At 44.4% G+C, this 25,178-nt stretch overlaps 1 protein-coding gene and 1 non-coding gene across 2 annotated transcripts in view; both read right to left on the bottom strand.

The window, feature by feature from the left end:
- Positions 1-25,178, bottom strand: part of LOC122682520 (SREBF chaperone) — a 98,788-nt gene that overhangs the window by 31,187 nt on the left and 42,423 nt on the right. The window contains exon 2 of the mRNA XM_043885316.1: positions 14,693-14,912. Coding sequence (XP_043741251.1) covers positions 14,693-14,814 — 122 coding nt within the window. The 5' untranslated portion in view covers positions 14,815-14,912. The remainder of the gene's footprint in view (positions 1-14,692; positions 14,913-25,178) is intronic.
- On the bottom strand, positions 21,728-21,800 carry TRNAG-CCC. The gene has a single exon. It is a non-coding gene; the product is annotated as a tRNA-Gly (tRNA).

Raw genomic sequence — 25,178 nt, 5'->3', positions numbered from 1 at the left:
GCACAGCAATTCTAATCATCTTACTAGTGTTTATTTCCTATTATGGGTTCAACCTGTAGGGCAGGTCCAGCGCTAACAAATTTGCTCAGCTTTTGTTTATCTGAAAATGCCTTAATTTCTCCTTCATTACCGAAGTACAGTTTTGCAGAAGATAGAACTCTTGGTTGAGTTTTTTCCTTTCAGGACTTTAAATGCCTCCATAGTGAAAAAGCTGACTTAAAAGACTTAAAACTCAACATTCAAAAAGCTAAGATCACGGCATCTAGTTCCATTACGTCATGGCAAATACATGGGGAAAAAATGGAAACAGTAAGAGATTTTATTTTGGGGGGCTCCAAAATCACTCAGATGGTGACTGCAGCCATGAAATTAAAAGATGCTTGCTCCTTGGAAGAAAAGCTATGACCAACCTGGATAGCATATCAAAAAGCAGAGACATTACATTGCCAACAAAGGTCCGTCTAGTCAAAGCTATGGTTTTTCCAGTAGTCATGTATGGGTGTGAGAGTTGGACTGTTAAGAAAGCTGAGTGCCGAAGAATTGATGCTTTTGAACCATGGTGCTGGAGAAAATTCTTGAGATTCCCATGGACTGCAAGGAGATTAAACTAGTCAATCCCAAAGGAAATCAGTCCTGAATATTCATTGGAAGGACTGATGCTGAAGCTGAAATTCCAATACTTAGGCCATCAGCTGCAAAGAACTGACTCATTGGAAAAGATCCTAAAACTGGGAAAGACCGAAGGCAGGAGGAGAAAGGGACGACAGAGGATGAGATGGTTGGATGGCATCACCGACTCAATGGACATGAGTCTGAGCAAACTCCAGGAGCTGGTGATGGACAGGGAAGCCTGACATGCTTCAGTCCATGGGGTTGCAAACAGTCGGACACAACTGAGTGACTGAACTGATGATTTCTGAGAGGAAATCAGCCATTAATCTATTGAAAATTCCTTTTATGTGAAGAGTTGCTTCTGTCTTGCTGCTTCCAAAAGCTAAGGTTCACCTGTTTGGAAGCAGGTATCAAGGGTTGTCTCTGGACTAGGTAAGGTTCTGCACAAGGGCTGGGCTGACCCCTGGGTGTAGATAGGAGTCTAGGGCCCAGAGCTAAGGCTGCTGGAGCTCTAGCTCTACTAGAAGATGAAGGCCAGCCATACATTTTATTTATCTACATTCACTTTCTACACAGTAGCTTCTCAAAACACGCTCACTAAACTGAAGGCAGCCTGTTTCTCAAAATTTGAAATATTTAAAACATCTGTGAATTCCAGGAGTTTAAACATTCCAGCAAGGAGATCAAATCAGTCAATCCTAAAGGAAATCAACCCTGAATATTCACTGGAAGGACTGATTCTGAAGCTTCAATATTTTGGCCACCTGGTATGAAGCACCAACTCACTGGAAGAGATCCTGATGCTGGGAAAGACTGAGGACAAGAGGCAAACGGGATGACAGAGGATGATATGGTTAGACAGGATCCACCGACTCAATGGACACAAACTTGAGCCACCTCCAGGAGATAATAAAGACCCAGGAAGCCTGGCATGCTGCAGTCCATGGGGTCACAAAGACTTGGATGTGACTTAGCGACTAAACAAAAACAACAACAAAACATTCTAGCAGGAAAAAAAAGAAGGGCAGCACACCCCAGAGCATCCACTTTCTCAGGATGAAATCTATTAGGAAACAGCCACAGACCTTGAAATGCTTAAAATGGCTCACGGTCATTCTCCAACCTTGCCCTGGAGCCACATACAACTCCCCTTCTGCTCCTGAGGCTGTGCATCTGGCTGAACACTCCTGCCCCTTCTTCAAGATAACTCAGTTTCAAGCTCAGCTGCAGTATTCCTTCCACAGGAAGTCCTTCCGCTCCCCCCGAAGTCCAGGTTAAGGCCTCTCCTCCTAGGAGCTACCCAAGTGCCCCATGCTCACCCCCAAACGGTCCTTACCGCTGACCGTGAGCCTGCCTGTTTCTGTCTCTGTAACAGTGACAACAGCTTCTAACTATCACTGAGAACCTGTGATGTGCCAACTGCCTTTCATCTTTTTGCTCATTTAAGCCTCACCACAGTCCAACGAGGCATACAGAAGCTATATCCCCCTCCAAGAAAGCAACAGAACCAGTATGTGAACACAGGCAGTCTGGGCCCAGAGTCCACGCTCTTAACATCACGCTATACTACCTGGTATTACAGTTTTGTTGTTTTTTTCCCCCAAAAAATGACCGTAAGTTAAATAACCATAAATTCCTTTTAATAGAAGCACAAGAAAAAGATTCTACCGAAATACAAAATGCAAGGTAATCACCACCGTCCATGTGAGACCAAAAGGAATGCGTGGAAGAAAAGTGTTGGGCAATTTTACAAGTAAAAGCACTCACTTTATCAAGGTCAGAAAAAAAAGACTAAAGACAGAAACTGGAGGTTTCTACCACCACCCCACTTTGCTTCCGCAAACTCGTTTCTAGGGCCAGATTCTACCATGGCTTACTCTGACCTTACAGGGGCAAAAGGAAGGAACCAAGTTTCCAAACCCCTCCCTGAATTTCCTGTCTCAGCTCCACCCATCCAGCTGCTCAGACCAAGCACTCTGAGCTCTCTCATACTCTACACCTGGTGCTCAGAAAAATCCCGAAGACTCCACCTTCAAAATACATCCAGACTCAGCCACATCTCACCACCTCCAGGGCTTCCCCTTAGACTGAGCAACAGCTATCAACTCTTATCTGGAGTAATGTGCTAGCCCAGCTAGACTTCCTGCTTCTCCTCCTGAAATCACTTGTTTCCTCATCAGGTACAAGTACACTCTGAATCTCCCCACCTCCCAGCCCACACACCTCTCTGCTGCTGTGACTGCAGAGCCCATGGCTGGCCACCCAACACCTCTCCAGGGCCTGCTGCCGCCCTACCCTTGTTCCCTCTCATCTGATCTCTGGACATGCTGGCTCAATTTCCAACTGCCAGCACTTGCATCTCTTCACCTGAGAGTGTTCCACTGCTGCTGGAGGCCTCTCTGCCTCACAGAGACGGGCCCCACGTGCCAACTGAGAATTAATGCTAGCCGGAAGCAGCCCAGTCAGTGATTCATGTTATTATTGTATAGATTAGGGGTCAGCAAACTACAGTCCATGTCCTGTATTCATATGGTAAGTTCAAAGTGATTTTTACATTTTAAAAGGGTTAAGACCAACAAGACCTTCTAGAACTAACACCACCACCCCCCCAAAAAGATGCCCTTTTCACCATACAGGACTGGAATGCAAAAGTTGGAAGCCAAGAGATACCTGGAGGGAAAAAAAAAAAAAAAAAGAGATACCTGGAGGAACAGGCAAATTTAGCCTTGGAGTACAAAATGAAGCAGGGCAAAGGCTAATAGAGTTCTGCCAAGAGAATGCACTGATCATACCAAACATCCTCTTCCAACAATACAAAGAGAAAACTCTACACATGGACATCACCAGATGGTCAGCACAAAAATCAGACTGATTATATTCTTTACAGTCAAAGATGGAGAAACTCTATATAGTCAACAAAAACAGTATTTGAAGCTAAGTGCAGCTCAGTCCATGAGTTCCTTATTGCAAAATTCGAACTTATGTTGAAGAAAACAGGAAAAACCACTAGGCCATTCAGGTACGGCCTTAATCAAATCTCTTATGATTACACAGTGGAAGTGACAAACAGATCAAGGGATTAGATCTGATAGACAGAGTGCCTCAAGAACTATGGATGGAAGTCACAGGAGGCGGTGACCAAAACCATCCCAAAGAAAAAGATATGCAAGAAGGAAAAATGGTTGTCTATGGAGGGTTTACAAATAGCTGAAAAAAGGAGAAGCGAAAGGCAAGGCAAAAAAGGAAGATACCTAACTGACTCAGTTTCAGAGAACAGCAAGGAGAGATAAGAAAGCCTTTTTAAATGAACAATGCAAAGAGAAAGAGAAAACAACAGAATGGGAAAGACTAGAGATCTCTTCAAGAAAATTAGAGATAACAAGGAACATTTCATGCAAAGAAGGGCACAATAAACGACAGAAATGGCAAGGATCTTTGCCGTTTAACAGAAGCAGAAGATATTAAGAGATGGCAAGAATACACAGAACTGTACAAAAAAGGTCTTAATGACCCAGATAACCATGGAGGTGTGATCACTCACCTAGAGCCAGACATCATGGAGTGTGAAGTCAAGTGGGCCTTAGAAAGCATTATTACAAACATAGCTAGTGGAACTGATGGAATTTCAACAGAGCTATTTCAAATCCTAAAAGATGATGCTGTTAAAGGGCTGCACTCAATATGCCACCAAATCTGGAAAACTCAGCAGTGGCCACAGGACTGGAAAAGGTCCGTTTTCATTCCAATCCGAAAGAAAGGCAATGCCACAGAATGTTCAAACCACTGGATAATTGCGCTCATTTCACGTGCTAGGAAGGTAAAGTTCAAAATCCTTCAAGCTGGGCTTCAAAAGTATGTGAACTGAAAACTTCCAGATGTAAAAGCCGTATTTAGAAAAGGCAGAGGAACCAGAGATCAAATTGCCAAGATCCACTGGATCTAGGAAAAGCAAGAGAATTCCAGAAAAACATCTGCTTCTGCTTCACTGACTACGCTAAAGCCTTTGACTGTGTGGATCACAATAAACTGTGGAAAATTCTGAAAGAGATGGGAATACCAGACCACCTTACCTGCCTCCTGAGAAATCTGTATGCAGGTCAAGAAGCAACAGTTAGAACTGGACATGGAACAACAGACTGGTTCTGAATTGGCAAAGGAGTACGTCAAGACTATATACTGTCACCCTGCTTATTAAACTTATATGCAGAATACATCATGCGAAATGCTGGGCTGGATGAAGAATAAGCTGGAATCAAGACTGCCACGAGAAATATCAATAACCTCAGATATGCAGATGATATCACCCTAATGGCTGAAAGTAAAGAGGAACTAAAGAGGCTCTTGATGAAGGTGAAAGAGGAGAGCGAAAAGGCTGGCTTAAAACTCAACATTCAAAACACTAAGATCATGGCATCCAGTCTCATCATTTCATGGCAAATAGACGGGGAAAAAATGGAAACAGTGAAAGACTTTATTTTTTTAGGCTCCAAAATCACTGCAGATGGTGACTGCAGCCATTAATTAATTAATTAAGAGACCCTTGCTCCTTAGAAGAAAAGCCATGACAAACCTAGACAGCCTACTAAAAAGCAGAGACATCACTTTGCTAACAAAGGTCCGTATAGTCAAAGCTATGGTTTTTCCAGTAGTCATGATGGATATAAGAGCTGGGCCATAAAGAAGGCTGAGCGCAGAATTGATGCTTTTTAACTGTGGTTTTGGAGAAGACTCTTGAGAGTCCCTTGGACTGCAAGGAGATCCAACCAGTCCATCCTAAAGGAAATCAGTCCTAAATATTCACTGGAACGACTGATGCTGAAGCTTTGATACTTTGGTCACCTGATGCGAAGAGCTAACTCACTGGAAATGACCCTGATGCTGGGAAAGACTGATGGCAGGAGGAGAAGGGGACAAAGACAGTTGGATGGCATCACTGACTCAGTGGACATGAGTCTGAGGAAACTCCAGGAGATGGTGAAGGGCAGGGAGGCCTGGCACGCTGCAGTCCATGGGGTCGTAAAGAGTCAGACACAACATATTGACTGAACAACAACATATAAAACAAAACCACCAAAGAAAAATATGTGATAGAGACTCCACGTGGCCTTCCTATGTGGCCCTGCAGGGAATGAGTTTGCTGACCTGGCAGAGGGTGCAGCTACCCTGATCAGAGGGGGAGCTCTGAGGTGGACAACCTGCACTGTTCTTCAGCATCCCCAAGAACATGACTCTTGAGCGGCCTGTGGTGTAAACTTGCTGAATAATGTACCTCCCCTTCCAGCTCCCTCTTCCACCCACTGATCACTGTTCATTACATCTTTTTTTGTTGTTGTTCATTCCATCTTACACATAAGCTGCTGCTGCTGCTAAGTCGCATCAGTCGTGTCCAACTCTGTGCGACCCCATAGACAGCAGCCCATCAGGCTCTGCCGTCCCTGGGATTCTCCAGGCAAGAACACTAGAGTGGGTTGCCATTTCCTTCTCCAATGCACGAAAGGGAAAAGTGAAAGTGAAGTTGCTCAGTCGTGTCTGACCTTCGAGACCCCATAGACTGCAGCCTACCAGGCTCCTCCATTCATGGGATTTTCCAGGCAAGAGTACTGGAGTGGGTTGCCAAAGCTACATGCACTCAAATCCTTGTCTCGGGGAGACCAAACTAAAACATGCCCTCTACCCACTAAATGCTAAGCAAACTCCTGTGTATCCTTCAAGGCCACCTCATCTCTCCACCCCAAGCAGTCAGGCATCTCTCATCTACACTCCCATGACAACCGCAGACACTGCTCTTCAATTCACCTGCTTAATTAATGTAAGATACGTGAGGCGGGAACATGTCCTTCTAACTCTCGCATCCTCATACCAGCCACATGGAAGATGTTCAAGACATGCAGGCTGAGGCTGTACCAAGGACTAGCTTCATGGTGTGCACCTATGTGGCTGCATAAGACCCCACGTTCAGAAGGGTCTGGAGCTTGGGGTTTAATGTTCTGCACTAGATATATAGAAATTCTCAACAAATTTCTCAACAAATCTATCTTTTGATTTGTGTATCATAAGCCAAGTCCATCACAACAGCGCATGATGTGGAGTACAGGTTCACAGGTGGTCCCTCCACCCTGGGACAGGTGCGTGACCACGAGCACCCCTGCCCACCCCCTCCCAGTCCAGGTATCCATGTGCTGCTGCCGCCTACAGGTGCCCAACCAAAACCAGAAGGGCTGTTCAGCAGCTCACACCTCACTGTGTCCTGGAGCGGGGTAAAGTGTCGGTTGACCGTGGCTTATCCCAGGCTGGCTGCACCACAGCACATCGGATGGGCAGGAGCAACTTGGCAGCAGCAGCCTTTCACCCACTTGCATCTGAGCATACTCCAGCACCTTTAATGATACTTTCCCCCTGCTTTCTGAGGAAGCAGCCCTGCACCTGCATGCTGCACTGGGTCCCACAAATGATGGTGTTATGATGGGAGCTTAGGCGACACTGAAGACACACAGGAAGAGCAACCAGAAAGATGGCACGCAGAGACGTGGCACAAGACTCCCCTCTGAAGACAGCAGCAGTTGAACATGCTTCCTCTCTTCCCTTCTCAGGGGAGAACAGTACAGAACTAGGGGTGGGGTGGTGAAAGTCTAAAAGGGAAAACTGTTGAGATCTCCTGATCTCTCTTCTGTTTGAGGAAGTCTGGGTTGATAAGGGCGCCTTTGATCTCCTCCAAGCCCTTCAGAGCTTTTCCGGGGTTTGTGTGCAGGGCCAGGGGTAACTTCTGCTTGGAGGGAGCCTCTGGCTTCGGAGTGCTGAACAGGCCCCAGGAGCAGCTGCTGTAGCTGGGCCCCTGGCTCCTGCATCTGGGCTTTGGGACACAGGTCCATGGTGCTCTGGGACGTCCTTCTCAGCCAACCAGCTCAGCTTTCCAAAGCACTGGTGCAGACCCGGCTTCTGTTACTCAGATTTCTTTCTTATTCATGAAAAGAATCTAATCATGTTCAGAGCAGTCACAAGGGTACAGAAAGAAGGAGCCTGTTCTATAAGTCCCCGTGTGCCCACCTGCAAAGGGTCATGATGATCGTGGGGAAACCTGAGCCATGGCAGACACTGGAGAGAGGTTGAGAGCAGAGGCCACCACAACCGAGACGTCCAGTCTCAGCCTGAAAGGGCTGCTTTGCTCCAGAGGAAGAGAAGGAGGAAAGGGCCATGTCTGCACTCGGATACCCACACACCCTGCAGGATTCGCCTCCTTCAGGAGGTTCGGAATGGTCTCATCGTGATTCCAACTTGCTCTCTACGGAAAAATTCACCCTCTGTAACCACGAGCAGCACGTTATGGAATCACAAGTGACCCAGTGACCCCCACATAAACCTCTGACCCACAGGGAGGGCAACTCAGCTGGCCTGCCACCCAGACACTGTTCCTTCATGCCACGGCGCACCCACCACTTCCCAGGGCAGGCCCAAGCAACAGCACCCTCTGCCTTGCTGGGCCGCTACCGGGCACCCTGGTGGCCTAACTAGCTCTAGGAAGTGTAAACAGACACCTGTTGCCACAGCGCCTACTTGCTACAAGTTTCATCAGGTTTTCCCAAAGGAAAGAGCATTCATGGCTCCCAGGGTGATCCTGTGATGATGAACAGGCCCACAGCTCAGGAAGCTGCTAGAGCCAGACAGAGGGAGCGAGAGCAGCAGCCCCTTCATCAAGCTGAACAAGCCTCTCGTTCCACGTACAATACAGGTAAGCAGTTAAATGGAGCCTGGGCATCTAATGAAACCACTAAAAGCAGTCTATTCACTTCTCCAAAGAAGACATACAGATGGCCAATAACCACATGAAAAGATGCTCGACAGCACTAATTATTACAGAAATGCAAATTAAAACTACAATGTGGGGGTGGGAGGAAGGTTCAAGAGGGAGGGGACATATATATACCTACGGCTGATTAATGTTGCTGTAAGGCAGAAACCAACACAATACTGTAAAGCAATTATCCTCCAATTAAAAATAAATAAAACTTTAAAAAACACAACAATGAGGTACCACCTCACACTGGTCAGAATGGCCATCAGAAAAACGTCAACAAATGATAAATGCTGAAGAGGATGTGGAAAAAATTTACATTCCCACCAGGAGTGGTGGGAATGTAAACTGGTACAGCCACTACAGAAAACAGTATAGAGGGTCCTTAAAAAATTAAAAATAGAGCTACCATATGATCCAGCAATCCCACTCCTGGGAATATATTTGGCACAAACTCTAATTCAAAAAGGTAACAGGTGTGCTCACTTCGGCAGCACATATACAAAAAAGTAACAGGCGCTTTCAGGTTCACAGCAGCACTACTTACAGTAGCCACGACATGGAGACAACCTAAATGTCCATGGACAGATGGATGGATAAGAAGATGTGGCACATAAAAAAAAAAAATGGATTATTAGTCATAAAAAAAGAATGAAATAATGCCATTTGCAGCAACATGGATGGACCCAGAGATGATAAGTAAGCAAGAGAAAGACAAGTACTCTATATCACTTATATATGGAAGCTAAAATATGACACAAATGAACTTATTTACAAACAGAAACAGACTCACAGACATAGAAATTTAAAACCAGTTACCAAAGGGGAACGGGGAAGGACAAATAAGGAGTTTAGGATTAGCAAATACAAACTACTATATAAAAAAATGGATAAAACAAGGTCCTACTCTACAGCAAAGGGAACAATATTCAATATCCTGTAACAAACCATAATGGAAAGAATATGAAAAATAGTACATATACATGGATAACTGAATCACTTTGCTGTAGAATAGAAACTGACACAACATGATAAATCAACTATCCTTCAATAAAAAAAAAATTACAGCAACTTCCCTGGTAGTCCAGTGATTAAGGATCCACCCTGCGGGGGCTTCCCTGGTGGCTCAGTGGATAAAAATCCACCTGCCAACGCGTGACACACGGGTTTGATCTCTGGTCCAGGAACATTCCACATGCCAAGGGGCAACTAAACCTGTGCACCACACTACTGAAGTCCACGTGCTCTGTGACGAGAGAGGCCACTGTGATGAGACGCCCACACACCACAACTGGAGAGCAGCCCTGCTCGCAGCAACCAGAGAAAAGCCCATGCAGCAAGAAGACCCAGCTCAGCCAAGATAAATATACAAAAACTATTATTTATTTTTTTTAAAAACCATTTTTTAAAATAATAATAAATGCACAAACTTAAAAGAAAAAAAATCCAATGGCACTGCAACTGTCTGTCTCAGGCTGAGACCGTGGGAGAGTCTGTGTTCGGCATTACTGTCTGGCACAGTTCTTGGCATATACTACAGCCATCTTGATTGAGGTGGCTATAAAACTCAACTGCATGTGCTCTCCTCAACGCCTATTACATAGGGCCGCTGCCTCAAAAAGCCTCTCTGTTCTCTGTCTAGACTGATCCTGGCCCACTGGCCACTGGCCCACTGCAACTGAGACTCTCTTTCTCCAGCTTCTTGATCAAGGAGCAGACTCCCTGCAGTGAGTTATCAGAACCAAAGTGTTCTTCATAAAGTTCACGTCACCACAGTGGAGTGGAGAAACCACAGATGTGGATCCACCACCCAGACCTACCAGTTGCAGCACATACCACTTACTATCTCTCCGTACAAGTTTCATCATCAGCAAAGGAACTAGGGAATAACCACCTCCTCCAAGGACATCAGGCGACCAAATGAAATACCATGTGTGGAAGCACTTGAGCACAAAGCCAGTGCTCAGTGAAGAGGAGTCTTCCACTCCCTCTCCCAATCCCACTCTGAGGGTCCCCCACCCACTTCTCAGGCCTGATGCTCAGCCAGACACACCTGTGGGATCTAAGACAGGCGTCGGCCCAGCTTGGCTGCAACTGGGCCACTGCTGCTGCTGTCCAGTCGCCAGGCTGTGGCCGCCTCTTTGTGATACCACAGACTGCAGCACGCCAGGCTTCCCTGTTCCTCACCATCTCCCGGAGTTTGCCCAAGTTCAAGTCCACTGCATCAGTGAGGCCATCCAACCATCTCATCTTCTGTCACCCTCTTCTCCTTCTACCTTCAATCTTTCCCAGAGTCAGGGTCTTTTCCAATGAATAGGCTCTTTGCATCAGGTGGCCAAAGTCCTGTAGCTTCAGCTTCAGCATCAGTCCTTCCAATGACTATTCAGGGTTGATTTCCTTTAGGATTGACTGGTTTGATCTCCTTGCAGTCCAATGGACTCTCAAGAGTCTTCTCCAACACCACAGTTCAAAAGCATCAATTCTTCGGCACTCTGTCTTCTTTTATGGTCCAACTCTCACATCCGTACCTGACTACTGCAAAGACCATAGCATTGATTATATGCAACTTTGTTGGCAAGGTGATGTTTTTGCTTTTTAACACACTGTCTAGGTTTGTCATAGCTTTCATCCCAAGAAGCAGTCATCTTCTAATTTCAAGGCTGTGGTCACCATCCACAGTGATTTTAGAACCCAAGAAGAGGAAATCTGTCACTGCTTCCAGCTTTTCCCCTTCTATCTGCCATGATGTCATAGCACTGAATGCCACGATCTTCATTTTTTGAATGCTGACTTGTAAGCCAGCTTTTTCACTCTCCTATTTCACCCTCATCAAAAGGCACTTTAGTTCCTTTTGCCTTCTGCCATTAGAGTGGTATCATCTGCATACCTGTGGTTGTTGATATTTCTCCCAGCAATCTTGATTCCACTTGTAACTCATCCAGCCTGGCATTTCGAATGATGTGCTCTGCATATGAGTTAAATAAACTGGGTGACAATGTACAGCCTTGACATACTCCGTTCTCAATTTTGAACCAGTCAGTTGTTCCAAATAAGGTTCTAACTGTTGCTTCTTGACCTGTATACAGGTTTCTCAGGAGACAGGTAAGATGATCTGGTATTCTCATCTCTTGAAGAATTTCCCACAGTTTGTTATGATCCACACAGTCAAAGGCTTTAGCGTACTCAATGAAACAGAAGTAGATGTTTTTCTGGAATTCCCTTGCTTTCTCTATGATCCAGAGAATGTTGGCAATTTGATCTCTGGTATCTCTGCCTTTTCTAAACCCAGCTTGTACATCTGGAAATTCTTGATTCAAATACTGCTGAAGCCTACCTTGAAGGATTTTGAGCATAACGTTACTAGCATGGGAGATAAGCGCAACTGTCCAGTAGTTTGAACATTCTTTAGTACTGCCTTCTTCCGAAGTGGGATGAAGACTGACCTTTTCCAGTCCTGTGGCCACTGCTGTGTTTTCCAAATTTGCTGACATACTGAGTGGATCACTTTAAAAGCATCATCTTTTAAGATTTTAAATAGCTCTGCTGGAATTTCATCACTTCCACTAACTTTACTGGCAGCAGTGCTTCCTAAGGCCCACTTGACTTCACACTCCAGGGTATCTGGCTCCAGGTGAGTGATCACACCATCGTGGTTATCCGGGTCATTAAGATCTTTTCTGTACAGCTCTTATGTGTATTCCTGCCACCTTTTTTTGATCTCTTCTGCTTCTGTTAGGTCTTCACCACTTCTATCTTTTACTAAGTCCATCACTGCATGAAATGTTCCTTTGCTATCTCAAATTTTCTTGAAGAGATCAGTAGTCGTTCCCCATTCTGTTGTTTTCTTCTATTTCTTTGCATTGTTCATTGAAGAAGGCCTTGTCTCTTTCTGCTATCCTCTGGAACTCTGCATTCAGGGGAGCATATCTTTCTCTCTCTCCCTTGCTTTTTGCTGTTCTTCTGCAATTGGGCTACGCTGGTAGCCAATTAGCAAAATACTGTTACTATCACATTTGCCTCTTCCCCTATCCCCCACCCCATTATAATTCACCCTGAGTCAAGGAATGTTCCATACTTGAGACTTTAGCCACAAAGGTCAGCAAGTTTCATACCAGAGGCCCCTATCATAAATCCAAGGACAATTTGTTTTGAAACACGTGTGTGATATCAAATTATTGATTCAAAGATACATCCCAGTTGCACCCAGCTACACTCACAGCTGCTACCCACATCACACACTCCCTGTCTGGGAAGCTATCTGGACCTGGCTGGCCAAATCCAACCCTCAGAAGGGGAATGCAAGAGGAAACACCCTTTCCTTTCTGGTACTAGAGCTGTCCTTGTGGAGAGGGAGTCACAACTACCTCTTCAACTGCCCATTGAGAAGCCAAGTTTAATTCAGGGTGTTCATCCACTATGGATTCACTTAACACCCTCCCAGGTACAAAGGCACATACACAGAGGCCATCACAGAAGTGAGAATTGATGACAGGGGAGCTGGACACCACCCACCCCTATAGAAGGCGATAGGAGCAATAATGACCATGAGTGTCACCACAAACTGCTGCTCCAGAAGTCAGAACAAAAACTACTTTTAGCTGAGATGTGGTAGAACTTTTCAAGACAGACACACGGTCTAGTGTTCTCAGCATGTAGGCCCCTGGCCTGGGAAGTTGTTCAGACGCACATTCTTGGCTTCACCCAGACCTGATGAACAAGAAACTCTGGGGTAGAGCCTGGCAGTTTCGTTTAACGGGCCCTCCTGGTGATTCTGATACTAGCGCAGCTTTAAGAACCACTGCCCAAGCACACGGGCCAGGCCTAGAAAAGGATGATTCTGAAAGACAGAGATGCGTAAATTGACTTAAAGGAAAGAATATAAGCAAAACCAAGAGCTGGGTTCTCAGAACACTCCTAATTCATCAGGTGCAGGATAAAGCCACAAGCATCTTACCATGTACAACACAAATTAACAAAGTTTAAACAAATACACTGAGCCAGAGTGAGGAGAGCTGGGGGGACAGGTACAGGCACCAGGATCCCTGGCCTGGATCTGAACTCCAGTTTCCCTGCTCATTGGTTGTGTAGACCAGGCAAGCTCTAATCCTCCATCCTCCCTTTGGTTAAATGAAAATATAACTGGATCATTTCCCAAGGTTTTTTATTAGGATTAATGAGACATTTAATTATATACCTGCTGAAGCACCCAGCAGGAAATTCTCAATGAACATGCTCATCCTTCCTTGTCCTAATTAAGGAAGAACTTGGGATCATTAACAACTGAACAGCGAGTTCAGTCCTGAACCATCCTTCTTCCAGCACAGCAAAGTAAACTTCTACAAACATTAGATGTGCAATGAATCTGGAAACCAGAATTCTTCCCAGAGACAAGGACAATGAGGTGGGCTCTTTTCTCGTCAGTGTTTGAGAGCCAAAGGGGACCACTGGTTACCACCTTACATCAAGCCTCTCCTTCTACAATGTCTTCCTCAGCCACAGCTTTCAGGTTTCTCTAGGGCCCTGGGACAGCACAACAGACATGGAGAAAGGGCAGCACAGCGCTCACAACAGTGCTGGTGAGTACGGCAGGCCCCAGGGGTCAGCCAGAGGTCAGAAGGAAGCTCCCCGTGAACATAAGAGAATGACAGAGAGGGACTTGCCTGGTGGTCCAGTGGTTAAGAATCACCTTGCAATGCAGGAGACACCGGCTCAATCCCTGGTCCAGGACCTAAGACCCCACATGCTGCAAGGCAACTAAGTCCACATGCCACAACCAGAGAGCCCACACGCTGCAACTACTGAGCCCACACACAACTACAGAGTCCACGCAACAAAAGATCCTGCGTGAGGCAATGACAATCCCATGTGTAGAAAACCCCATCTCTGGGATTAGCCTGCAACATTGATGGTATCCCAAGAATTGTTGAAATGGACTGTTCTTGCAACACTCCAAGGCTCCTGTTCTTAACTGGATGCCAAAAGGAAGCTACCACTGCTGAGAAGGAAAGTTAAAAGATCACGCTTTTATTCATCCTGCAGTTTCTTAGAAACATCTCAATGTTATTTTGAGAAATTCTCAATAATATGAACAAACCTGGTGACTTAAATTAAATTAGGGTAAATGTGGACTGTTTTAGTGCAGTGGCTACCACCCCAGGACTAGAGCTTCCCACTGGTGGGCCCAAATGAGCCTCAAGTTCCACTGTGTAAAACGACACAGTCCAAGGGCTACACAACAGTCAGGGTTGGGAAGTACTGGCGCACCATATCCAGGGTAACTTGGAAACATACCAGCAGGCTAAGATGCAGAGCCCCGTGAAGAGAATGATGGGGATGGGGTAGGACGCACAGAACAGCCCATGGTTGTAGAAGGCCTGAGATATCTTCTCACGCAGCCTTTCAGTCAGGGTCATCCTCAGCTGAAGTCACCTTGCTGCCATCCCGGAAAGTGACCATGGATCAGCCTGGCATACGCTGGATGGCACTGACAATGTACACCATTTGCAGTCACCTGGCAAGAAGAGAGAAAAGCAAATGAGCAAAGAGTACCTGGCTGTGAACACTAGGGCACCCAGGGGAGGTGGCAGAGATGTGGAGACCGAATCAGGATGTGTACAGGCAAGAAGAGCTGGAGACATCAACCCCAACCCATGCACGCACACACATGTGCACAATCTTGGTCCGCTCCTAGTGACTGTGGGCAGGGTCCAAGTAGGTCTAACCAAAGACACCAAAACACTGCCCCTCTAGCTCTAGTAACAAACTCTCAACCGTCTTCCACATCAGGCACTTCCTTAAAAAGGCCACTCCCTTGAGAGGGCATTGTTCTCACCCGTGGCACAGGAGAGCACGCCTGTGTAACTGACAGCACCTGCAGCTGCTCTCAGCCAAATGGACATTCTGGAAACCCTCCCCCCTGTTCTCTGTGCAAAGGCCAGACCAAGAGAAATCCTTGGGAAAAACCTTCATACAAGGACTGATCCCTCAAAAAACCCATTTCTTGCACAAACAGTGATTCACTGATAAAGAACATTCAGTGAGATCAGCCCTCAACGTAAAAACACCAAAAAGCCTAGGCCCCTGACATAACACAAACTGCACTGCAAGGTGGAAGTCTCTGCTTCTGGTCCCACGTTGTTCTGGGAACATGTGGGGCAGAGGGCTCCTTCTGCTCCTGCTGCCCAAGCCATCTCCTTCTCTGAGTGACAGCAGCCAGCGCGACTCAGCTTTCTGCACAAGATCCACCCTGCATGGACTGTCAGTTAAGGTCCCCTCCCTGACCCCTGCCAGGCTGGTCATGTCTGTCTCCCTGGACTTTGACTTCTGAGAAAAAGAAGCAAAACTGGACATGGTGGTGCTGAATCCTCCCCGAGAGCTTCCGGCTCCCAGATCACTGCGCTGCTCTGGCTCCAGTCCTTTCTGAAGACTCAGGAGGTCTTCCTTCCGGCCATGCCATATCCTTCCAGTTAAGTCTCTCGTTTTTCTGTGCATTGCTTCCCAACAGAAGCTTGTGCCGGAAAACTTACACCCCCCAAAACCAGAATATCAAATTCTAATAGAAGGGCCCAGAGATCTAGAATTCCTTTCCCTGCTGAGCTCTCCAATGAAATTCACGTTTAAATCTACTTCTGGACTTCCCCGGTGGTCCAATGGTTAACAATCTGCCTGCCAATGAAGGGGACACAGGTTCGATCCCTGGTCCGGGAAGATTTCACATGCTGTGGAGCAACTAAGCCCATGGGCCACAACTACTGAGCACGTGTACTAAAGACCATGAGCTGCAACTACTGATGTCCGTGCGCACGACAGCCCGCGCTCCACAGCAGCAGCCATGGCGAGGACAGACCACGCAGCACAACTAGAGAGCAACAACTGCCCCCTGCCCGCTGCAACCAGAAAAAAAGCCAGCGTACAGCAATAAAGACCCAGCACAGCCATTAATAAATAAATAAAAATAAAACCATATTTCTTAAAAAAAAAAAAAAAAATCTACTTCTCCTGTTCCGTGTTGCTATTTTCCAGTCTCTGCTGCATGGAACCTGCCCAGACGTGTTTCTTGGCATAATCTGGCTCACTGATGAAACCCAGGCCAAAGCGATGATGCCTCAGAAGTCTGAGAGCAGAAACGAGAAGCAAGAGCAGTCACACCACACCAGTCAACAGAAGGGATCCACTCCATCCACCTTCCTGCAGGCACAAGCCTCAAGCATGCGTGCAATTCTCCAGTCCAAGAACCTTCTAAGGAAAGACGACACAGAGCCCTCTGTGGGTCAACTCAAAAGGCAGCAGGCAGGGGAGCCAGCAAGGGACAGCCCTGCCCAAGTGGCAGAGTGCTGACAAGAGCCAGCCGCTCACCTGGAGCCTCAGAGCTCACGAAGGTCTCAGGCCGGGGCAGGCCCCGCAGCTGCACTTCCCACCAGCATAACCCATGACTCTGGGGGAGCGACTTTTCTGCTCCTACGCCCCCAACTCTCCATCCTGCCCCAAGGGGGAAACAGACACTAATAAGAAACATGTCTGTGGAAAGACACTGTCAGGAACAAGCTGGAGCGTTTCCAACCTCAGTCCTCTGCCAAGCCCCGCATCTCTTCCCTTAAAGGTCCCCAAACCAAGCCCACCAGGAAACTGTGATCCTACTAATCGTAATCTCCTTCTCAGGACTCTTCTGTTCTCTTATACATGAAATTACTAATATGAGAAAAAAAAACAAAAACATTTCCCTTCCATTCTGCAGCAAGTACAAGTCTTTCTGACATGATCTTAGTCATTTTCAGTTCCCATTCATCTTTATTACTTATATTAATTGCTCATTTTCATAGCACCCAGGAAACAAAATCATAAAACAAACAAAAATAAGAAGTCCAAATTCTAGTTTATTACACAGCCCACCTACCTGAACCTGGCAAGAGAATTATTCATCTTCCCCCTCCACTGTGTTCACTTTGACACAAAGCTACTCCAAAGCACAATTTATCCAACCTGAACTGAAATTTTCTCTTTCCTACATTGCCCCACACTTAATAAATTTCTTCAGCTCAAAATCTACACTCTGAACTCAGCTTCCTGAATTTAAAGAGACACACAGTTTTTATGTGATATATACACATACGGTACAATGTTGTTTGGCCATAGAAAGGAATGAGGTTCTGATACATACTACGACATGGACAGACCCTGCAACATGCTAAATGAAATAGGGCAGACGCAACGAGACAAACTTTATATGATGCCACTTATAAGAAACATCTAGATTAGGAAAATCCGTAGAGAGAGAAGACAGATTAGAGGTTACTAGGAGCCTGGGGGCAGAGAGGATAGGAAGTTACTAATTACAGCTTTCTGGGGTGATGAAAAATTTTAGAAACAGATAATGGTGACGGCCGCACAGCACTGTGAATGTAATTAATGTCCCTGAATTGCACAATTAATGGTTCACATGGCAAATTTTATGTTTATACATATTTTAACACAATAAAAATAATTTTAAAAAATTAAAAACGTAATTTTAAAAAATAAAAAATAGCAATTTAAAATAATTTTTAAAAATTAAAAATAGACACAATATGTAGAAGGGATGGAGGCTCTGGCCTGAGCAGACCTATTACACAAAAATGTAAATGATCTTGTCCAATGCCTTCACAGGACACCCTGCTACAAGCAAAAACAAAGGGCTCTGCTGTTATAGACCCAAATTATAGAGCTGTATGTATAAAGAAAAAAAACGATTGGAACCAGGACAAAGAACAGCCCTGGAGGAAGTCTACAGAGAGGACAAGCCCAGATCAAGACAGACCCACTGGCTCAGAGGGCAAAGGGCATCAAAGAACAGGAGGAGTCCCTGAAGGCAGACTGGGGAGGCAGACTGGTGCCACTTTGTCACGAGCTTGCTGAACCCATGATTCTGAACCTGCCCCAAACCAGATCATAAATGTGCAACTTTAGAAAAATCCATACACATAATATACATTAACACAGGACATTATTTTTTTTTTAAGAGATGATGGTCTATTTATTTTGTGCCTGTATTCACCAAACTTTCAGCATTTAAAATTCTCTTCAACCAACTCACAAAAGTTAAACACTCAACCAAGAAAATTAATGTGTCAAAGCCCCAAGGAGGGAGGAGGGAAAGAGATGCAAAAAACGACATAGACTGCAGACTCTGTCTCAAAGCTTTCCAAGATCATTTGTTGAAAAGCCTTACCATCTCCCCTAAATTTCAGCCATACTGGACCCATCATGCTTATTCTTACCACAAACATTTACTGACTATCTTCTTTCACGGGAATAAATACCCAGAAGTGAAACTGTTAGGAAACATAAAACTTACTATACAACCTAAGACTGCCAACGTATTTTCCAGAGTACCCATACCGTTTTACACTTCCACCAGACAGACTTCGTTTCTTGGCATCCTCACCAGCGTTTGGTATTGCTACTATTCTTCATTTTAGCTGGACTAATAGGAGTGTGTAAGTATTTTATTTGATCTTGATTTGCATTTCCCTCGTGGCTACTGAGAGGAAAAGGAGAAAAGGAAAGATACACCTATTTGAATGCAGAGTTTCAAAGAATATCAAGGAGAGATAAGAAAGCCTTCTTAAAAAAAAAAAAAAGAAAGAAAGAAAGCCTTCTTCAGTGATCAATGCAAAGAAATAGAGGAAAACAACAGAATGGGAAAGACTAGAGATCTCTTCAAGAAAATTAAAGATACCAAGGGAACATTTCATGTGAAGAAGGGCACAATAAAGCAAAGAAATCGTGTGGACCTAACAGAAGCAGAAGATATTAAGAAGAGACAGCAAGAATACACAGAACTGTACAAAAAAGGTCTTAATGACCCAGATAACTACAATGGTGTGATCACTCACCTAGAGCCAGACATCCTGGAATGTGAAGTCAAGTGGGCATTAGGAAGCATCACTACGAACAAAGCTAGTGGAGGCGATGGAATTCCAGTTGAACTTTTTCAAATCCTAAAAGATGATGCTGTGAAAGTGCTGCACTCAATATGGCAGCAAATTTGGAAAACTCAGTAGTGGCCACAGGACTGGAAAAGGTCCGTTTTCATTCTAATCCCCAAAAAAGGCAATGCCAAAGAATGCTCAAACTACCGCACAATTGCACTCTTCTCACATGCTACTAAAGTGATGCTCAAAATTCTCCAAGTGAGGCTTAACAGTACATTATCCGTGAACTTCCAGATGTTCCAGCTGGATTTAGAAAAGGCAGAGGAACCAGAGATCAAACTGCCAACATTCACTAGATCATCAAAAAAGCAAGAGAGTTCCAGAAAAACATCTATTTCTGCTTTATTGAGTACAACAAAGCCTTTGACTGTCTGGATCACAATGAACTGTGGAAAATTCTTCAGGAGATGGGAAACCAGACCACCTGACCTGCCTCCTGAGAAATCTGTATGCAGGTCAAGAACAAACAGTTAGAACTGGACATGGAACAACAGACTGATTCCAAATCGGGAAAGGAGTATATCAAGGCTGTATATTGTCACCCTGCTTATTTAACTTATATGTAGAATACATCAACATCATGTGAAATGCCAGGCTGGATGAAGCACAAGCTGGAATCAAGATTGCTGGAAGAAATATCAATAACCTCAGATACAAATGGGCAGATGACACCACACTTATGACAGAAAGTGAAGAGGAACTAAAGAGCCTCTTGATGAAAGGGAAAGAGGAGAGTGAAAAAGTTGGCTTAAAACTCAACATTCAGAAAACTAATATCATGGCATTCAGTCCCATCACTTCATGGTAAATAGATGGGGAAACAATGGAAACTGTGAAAAGACTTTATTTTGGGGGGCTCCAAAATCACTGCAGATGGTAACTCCAGCCATGAAATTAAAAGACACTTGTTCCTTGGAAGAAAAGCTATGACCAACCTAGACAGCATATTAAAAAACAGAGACATTACTTTACCAACAAAAGTCTGTCCAGTCAAAGCTAGTTAAATCACCTTTAAAGATTTGACAGAATTTACTAGTGAAGCCATCTGATCTTGGGCTTTTTCCTTCTGTGTGGGAAGTTTTTAAACTCTTAACTTAATCTCTTTATCTGTCAAGTCTATTCAGATTTTCTATTTCTTCTTGAATAAATTTTGTTAGTTTGTGTGTTTCCAGGAATTTGTCCATTTCACCTAGGCTATCTAATTTATTAACATAATATTTGCTGTTCATAGTATTATAGTCATTTTTATTACTGAAGGTTGGTGGTACTGTCCTGTCCCCACTTTCTGTAACGATTCCAGTTATTTGAGCTTCCTCTTATTCTCTGTTGATCTTTTAAAAAAACAAACTCTTGCTTTTATGTACTTCACTATTTTCCCAGTCTCTCTGCATTTGTTTACACTTTAGTCTTTATTATTTTCTTCCTTCTGTTTGTTATGGGTTTATTTTTCTCTTTTCTAGCTTCTTCTTTTTCTTCTTTAATTTCTTAAGGTTACTGATCTGAGCTGTTTTCTCTCTCTTAACACAGGCACTAACAGTTGTAAATTTCTCTCTAAACACTACTTTAGTTGTATCCCACAGCTTCTGTATTTGTGAATTTTTTGTTTTGTTTGCATTCATCTCAAAAGTATTTTCTAACTCCTCATGTACTTTCTTCTTTGATCCACTAGGTATTTAGGAGTTGCTGAGATTTCCTTATATAATATATTCTAGATAGTCTAGATGTAAGTCCCTGCTAGACATGTTGTTCACAAATATTTTCTTCAAGTCTGTAACCTGTCTTCTTAAAAATTCTTTTCACAGACTCTATGATAGAGCCAAAGCTTTTAATTTTTGATGAAGTCTAATTTATTCTATTTCCCCCCCCCCCCCCTTTATGGGTCATGCTTTAGGTGCCATGTGTAAGAATTCTTCACCAGACTTCCTTGGCGGTGCAGTGGATAGGAATCCACCTTTCAAGGCAGGGGACACAGGTTCAATCCCTGGTCTGGAAAGATCCCACATGCTGAGAAGCAACTAAGTCAGCGGGCCACAACCACCGAGACAGCGCTCTGGCGCTCGTAAGCCGCAGTTACTGAGCCCACATGCCACAACTACTGAAGCCTTCACTCTAGAGACTGTGCTCTGCAACCAGAGAAGCCACCACAATGAGAAGCGATGAGAAGCTCGTGCAAAGAGTAGCTCCTGCTTGCTGCAACTAGAGAAAGTCCATGCAAAGCAATGAAGACCCAGCACAGCCAAAAAAAAAAAAAAAAAATTAAAATGCTACGATAGAACAGGTTTTCTTTTTTTTTTTAATATATATTTATTTATTTATTTGACTGCATGAGGTCTTAGTTACAGCACATGGGATCTTGTTCCCTGACCAGGGTTTGAACCCGGGCCCCCTGCATTGGGAGCACAGAGTCTTAGCCACTGAACCACCAGGGAAGTCCCTAAAATGCTACGATAAAAAATAAATTTTTAAAAAAGAATTCTTCACCAAGCCTTACTTCTGAAATTTTTCTCTGATGTTTCCTCCTGAAATATTTAATTGTTGTGTACTAGTGGCTCAGTGGTGTTTGATTCTCTGTGACTCTCTACAGTCCATGGACTGTAGCCCACCAGGCTTCTCTGCCCATGGAATTCTTTAGCCATTTCCTTCTCCAGGGGATCTTCTGGAACCAGGGATCAAACCTGGGTCTCCTGCATTGCAGGCCCTTCTTTACTGTCTGAACCCACCTTAAATCTATGAAACATTTGAGTTACTTTTTTGTGTGAGATGTGAGGTTAGGTTTGCATTTTGTTTTTCCCTGTGGATAACCAATTGTTGCAACACTAAATGTTAAAAAGACTACCTTTCCTCCAATGAACTGCTCTGGCACCTGTCTTAGCCCTCTGGGCTGTTACCACAGAAATAGCATACACTGGGTGGCTTAAACAATAAATATTTACTCTTCACACTTCTGGAGTCTAGGCAGTCCAAGTTAAGGCACTGGCAGGTTCCGTTTCTGGTGAGGGCCCATTTCCTTCTCACCGTGCCTTCACATGGCAGAAAAGGGAGTGAGACCTCTCTGCAGTCTCATTTACCAGGGCAGGTAATCCCATTCATGAGGACTCCACCCTCACGACTTAATTATCCCCCAAAAGGCTATGACTTCCTAATATAATCACACTGAGGGTTTCAACATAAGAACTCTTGACTGAACTTCAGTCAAAAAGCAACTGGCTGTACTTGTGTGAGTCTGTTTCTAGGTTTTCTGAACTGTACCACTGATCTATGTGTCTATCCCTCCCTCAATACCACATGGTCTTGATGACTGTAGCTCTAAAGTCTTGAAATGGGTAAAGAGATTCCTCTCATTTTATTCTTCTTCAAAATTGTTTTACCTTTTCTAATTTCTTTGCCTTTCCATATAGATATTAAAGTAATCTTGTCTACATCTAAAAAAACTTGCTAGAATTTTGATAGGAATTACAATAAACTTGCATTATCAATTTTGAGAAGAATTGATATTGCCACTATGTTTAGTCTTCCAATCTATGAACAAAATATCTCTATTTATTTAATCTCTGATTTTTTTTTTCCCTTGGCAGCATTGCAGCTTATGGGATCTTCGTTCCCCGACCAGAGATCGAACTCACGTCCCCTGCAACGGAAGCATAGAGTCCTAACCACTCACAGGAACTCCCTCTTTAATCATCACTGTACTACTTTAATCATTACTGCTTTTAGCATATAAGTGCTGTACATGTTTTGTTAGATTTACACCCAATTTCTTTGACTGGCTCTGTTTTCACCCCAGCTTCCCCGTGTTAATCGCCAGTACAAAGAGACATCACTGACGTCACCATGTTGCTCTTGTATCCTGCACTTGTGCTGAACTCAATAATTAGTTCCACAGTCTTTTTTGTACATTCCTTGGGATTTTCTAAGTAGAATATCATGTCAACTGTGTAAGAAACATCTTTCTTTCTTCCTATAATGTCCACACACACTTTTACTGCACTCCATCTCCACTCCTTCTGAGACTTTGATAACATGAAAGATAAACGTTTTCTTACTGTCCCATGGGCCCCTGAAGATCTCTTCATTTTTCTTCAGTTTATTTTAAAAACCTGTTGTTCAAATACATAGGTTTTAACCTTCTACCTTCAAGTTAACTGACTTCTTAATATATCTCTATTCTGTCACTGAGTCCACTCAATGAATTTTAAATATAGTTTCAGTTATAAAACTTCCAATTTAAATGTCTATCTTTCCATTTGTTTCAGAAATGTTCACCCTCAAGGAATAACGTGGTAGTCCAGGGGTAAAGAATCCGCCTGCAAATGCAGGAGGCACGGGTTCGACCCCTGGTCAAGTAAGATCCCAAAAGCTGCGGCGCACCTAAGCCCATGTGCCACAACTACGGAGTCTGTGCTCCAGAGCGTGGGAGCCGCAGTGCCTGAAACCTGCACACTACAGATCCGTGCTCCGCTACAAGAGAAGCCACTGCGATGAGAACCCTGGGCACCACAGCCAGCGCGCAGCCTCCACCTGCCGCAGCTAGAGAAGAACCCATGCAGCAACAAAGACAGCTCAGTTCAGTCCAGTCGCTCAGTCACGTCCGACTCTGCGACCCCATGAACCGCAGCACGCCAGGCCTCCCTGTCCATCGCCAACTCCCAGAGTCCACCCAAACCCATGTCCATCGAGTTGGTGATGCCATCCAACCATCTCATCCTCTGTCGTCCCGTTCTCCTCCTGCCTTCAATCTTTCCCAGCATCATGGTCTTTTCCAATGAGTCAGCTCTTCACATCAGGTGGACAAAGTACTGGAGTTTCAGTTTCAACATCAGTCCTTCCAATGAACACCCAGGACTGATCTCCTCTAGGATGGACTGGTTGGATCTCCTTGCAGTCCAAGGGACTCTCAAGAGTCATCTCCAACACCACAGTTCAAAAGCATCAATTCTGCAGTGCTCAGCTTTCTTTACAGTCCAACTCTCTCATCCATACATGACCACTGGAAAAACCATAGCCTTGACTGGACGGACCTGTAAAGCATGGCCAAATATAAACAAACGTAAAAAAAAAATGTGCACCCTGAATTATTAGAGCCAGGTTTTAACTAATAATTTTAAATTCTTTCCTGATTCCAACATCTCTGTTATGTCATGGTGGCCATCTGTTGACTGTCTTTTCCCCTTAGGAGATGGTAAGATTTTCCTGATTGTTTACATGTGGAGTAACTTTGAATGTCTGGATTACTATGCTATGTTATTCTGGATCTTGTTCAAGTGCAATAGAAAATGGTTGTTGTTTTTTTTTTTATCGTTTGTAACTGGACGATATTTGCTTTACAATATTGTGTTGGTTTCTGCCATTATCAACATGAATCAGCCAAAGGTATACATATGCTCCCCCCCCCCCGAACCTCCTCCCACTTCCTACCCCAGTCCACCCCTCCAGGTTGTCACAGAGTCCCTGATTTGAGCTCCCTACCTCATACAGCAAATTTCCACTAGCTATCTATTTCACATATTGCAATGTATACGTTTCCATGCTGCTCTCTCAATTCATCACCCTCTCCTTCCCCGACTGGGTCCACACAAGTCTGTTCTCCATGTCTGCACATCCACTGCTGCCCTGCAAATAGGTTCATCAGTACCATCTTTCTAGATTCCATATACATGCATTGACATATGCTATTTGTCTTTCTCTCTCTGACCTATCTCACTATGTGTAACAGGTTTCAGGTCCCTCCACTTCATTAAGACTGACTCAAATGTGTTCTTTTTTTATGGCTGAGTAACATTTCATTGTATACATGTACCACAGCTTCT

Source organism: Cervus elaphus, chromosome 24 (genome assembly GCF_910594005.1).
Source record: "Cervus elaphus chromosome 24, mCerEla1.1, whole genome shotgun sequence".
Classification (NCBI taxonomy): domain Eukaryota; kingdom Metazoa; phylum Chordata; class Mammalia; order Artiodactyla; family Cervidae; genus Cervus; species Cervus elaphus.
This window is presented reverse-complemented; position numbering and strand designations above follow the sequence as displayed.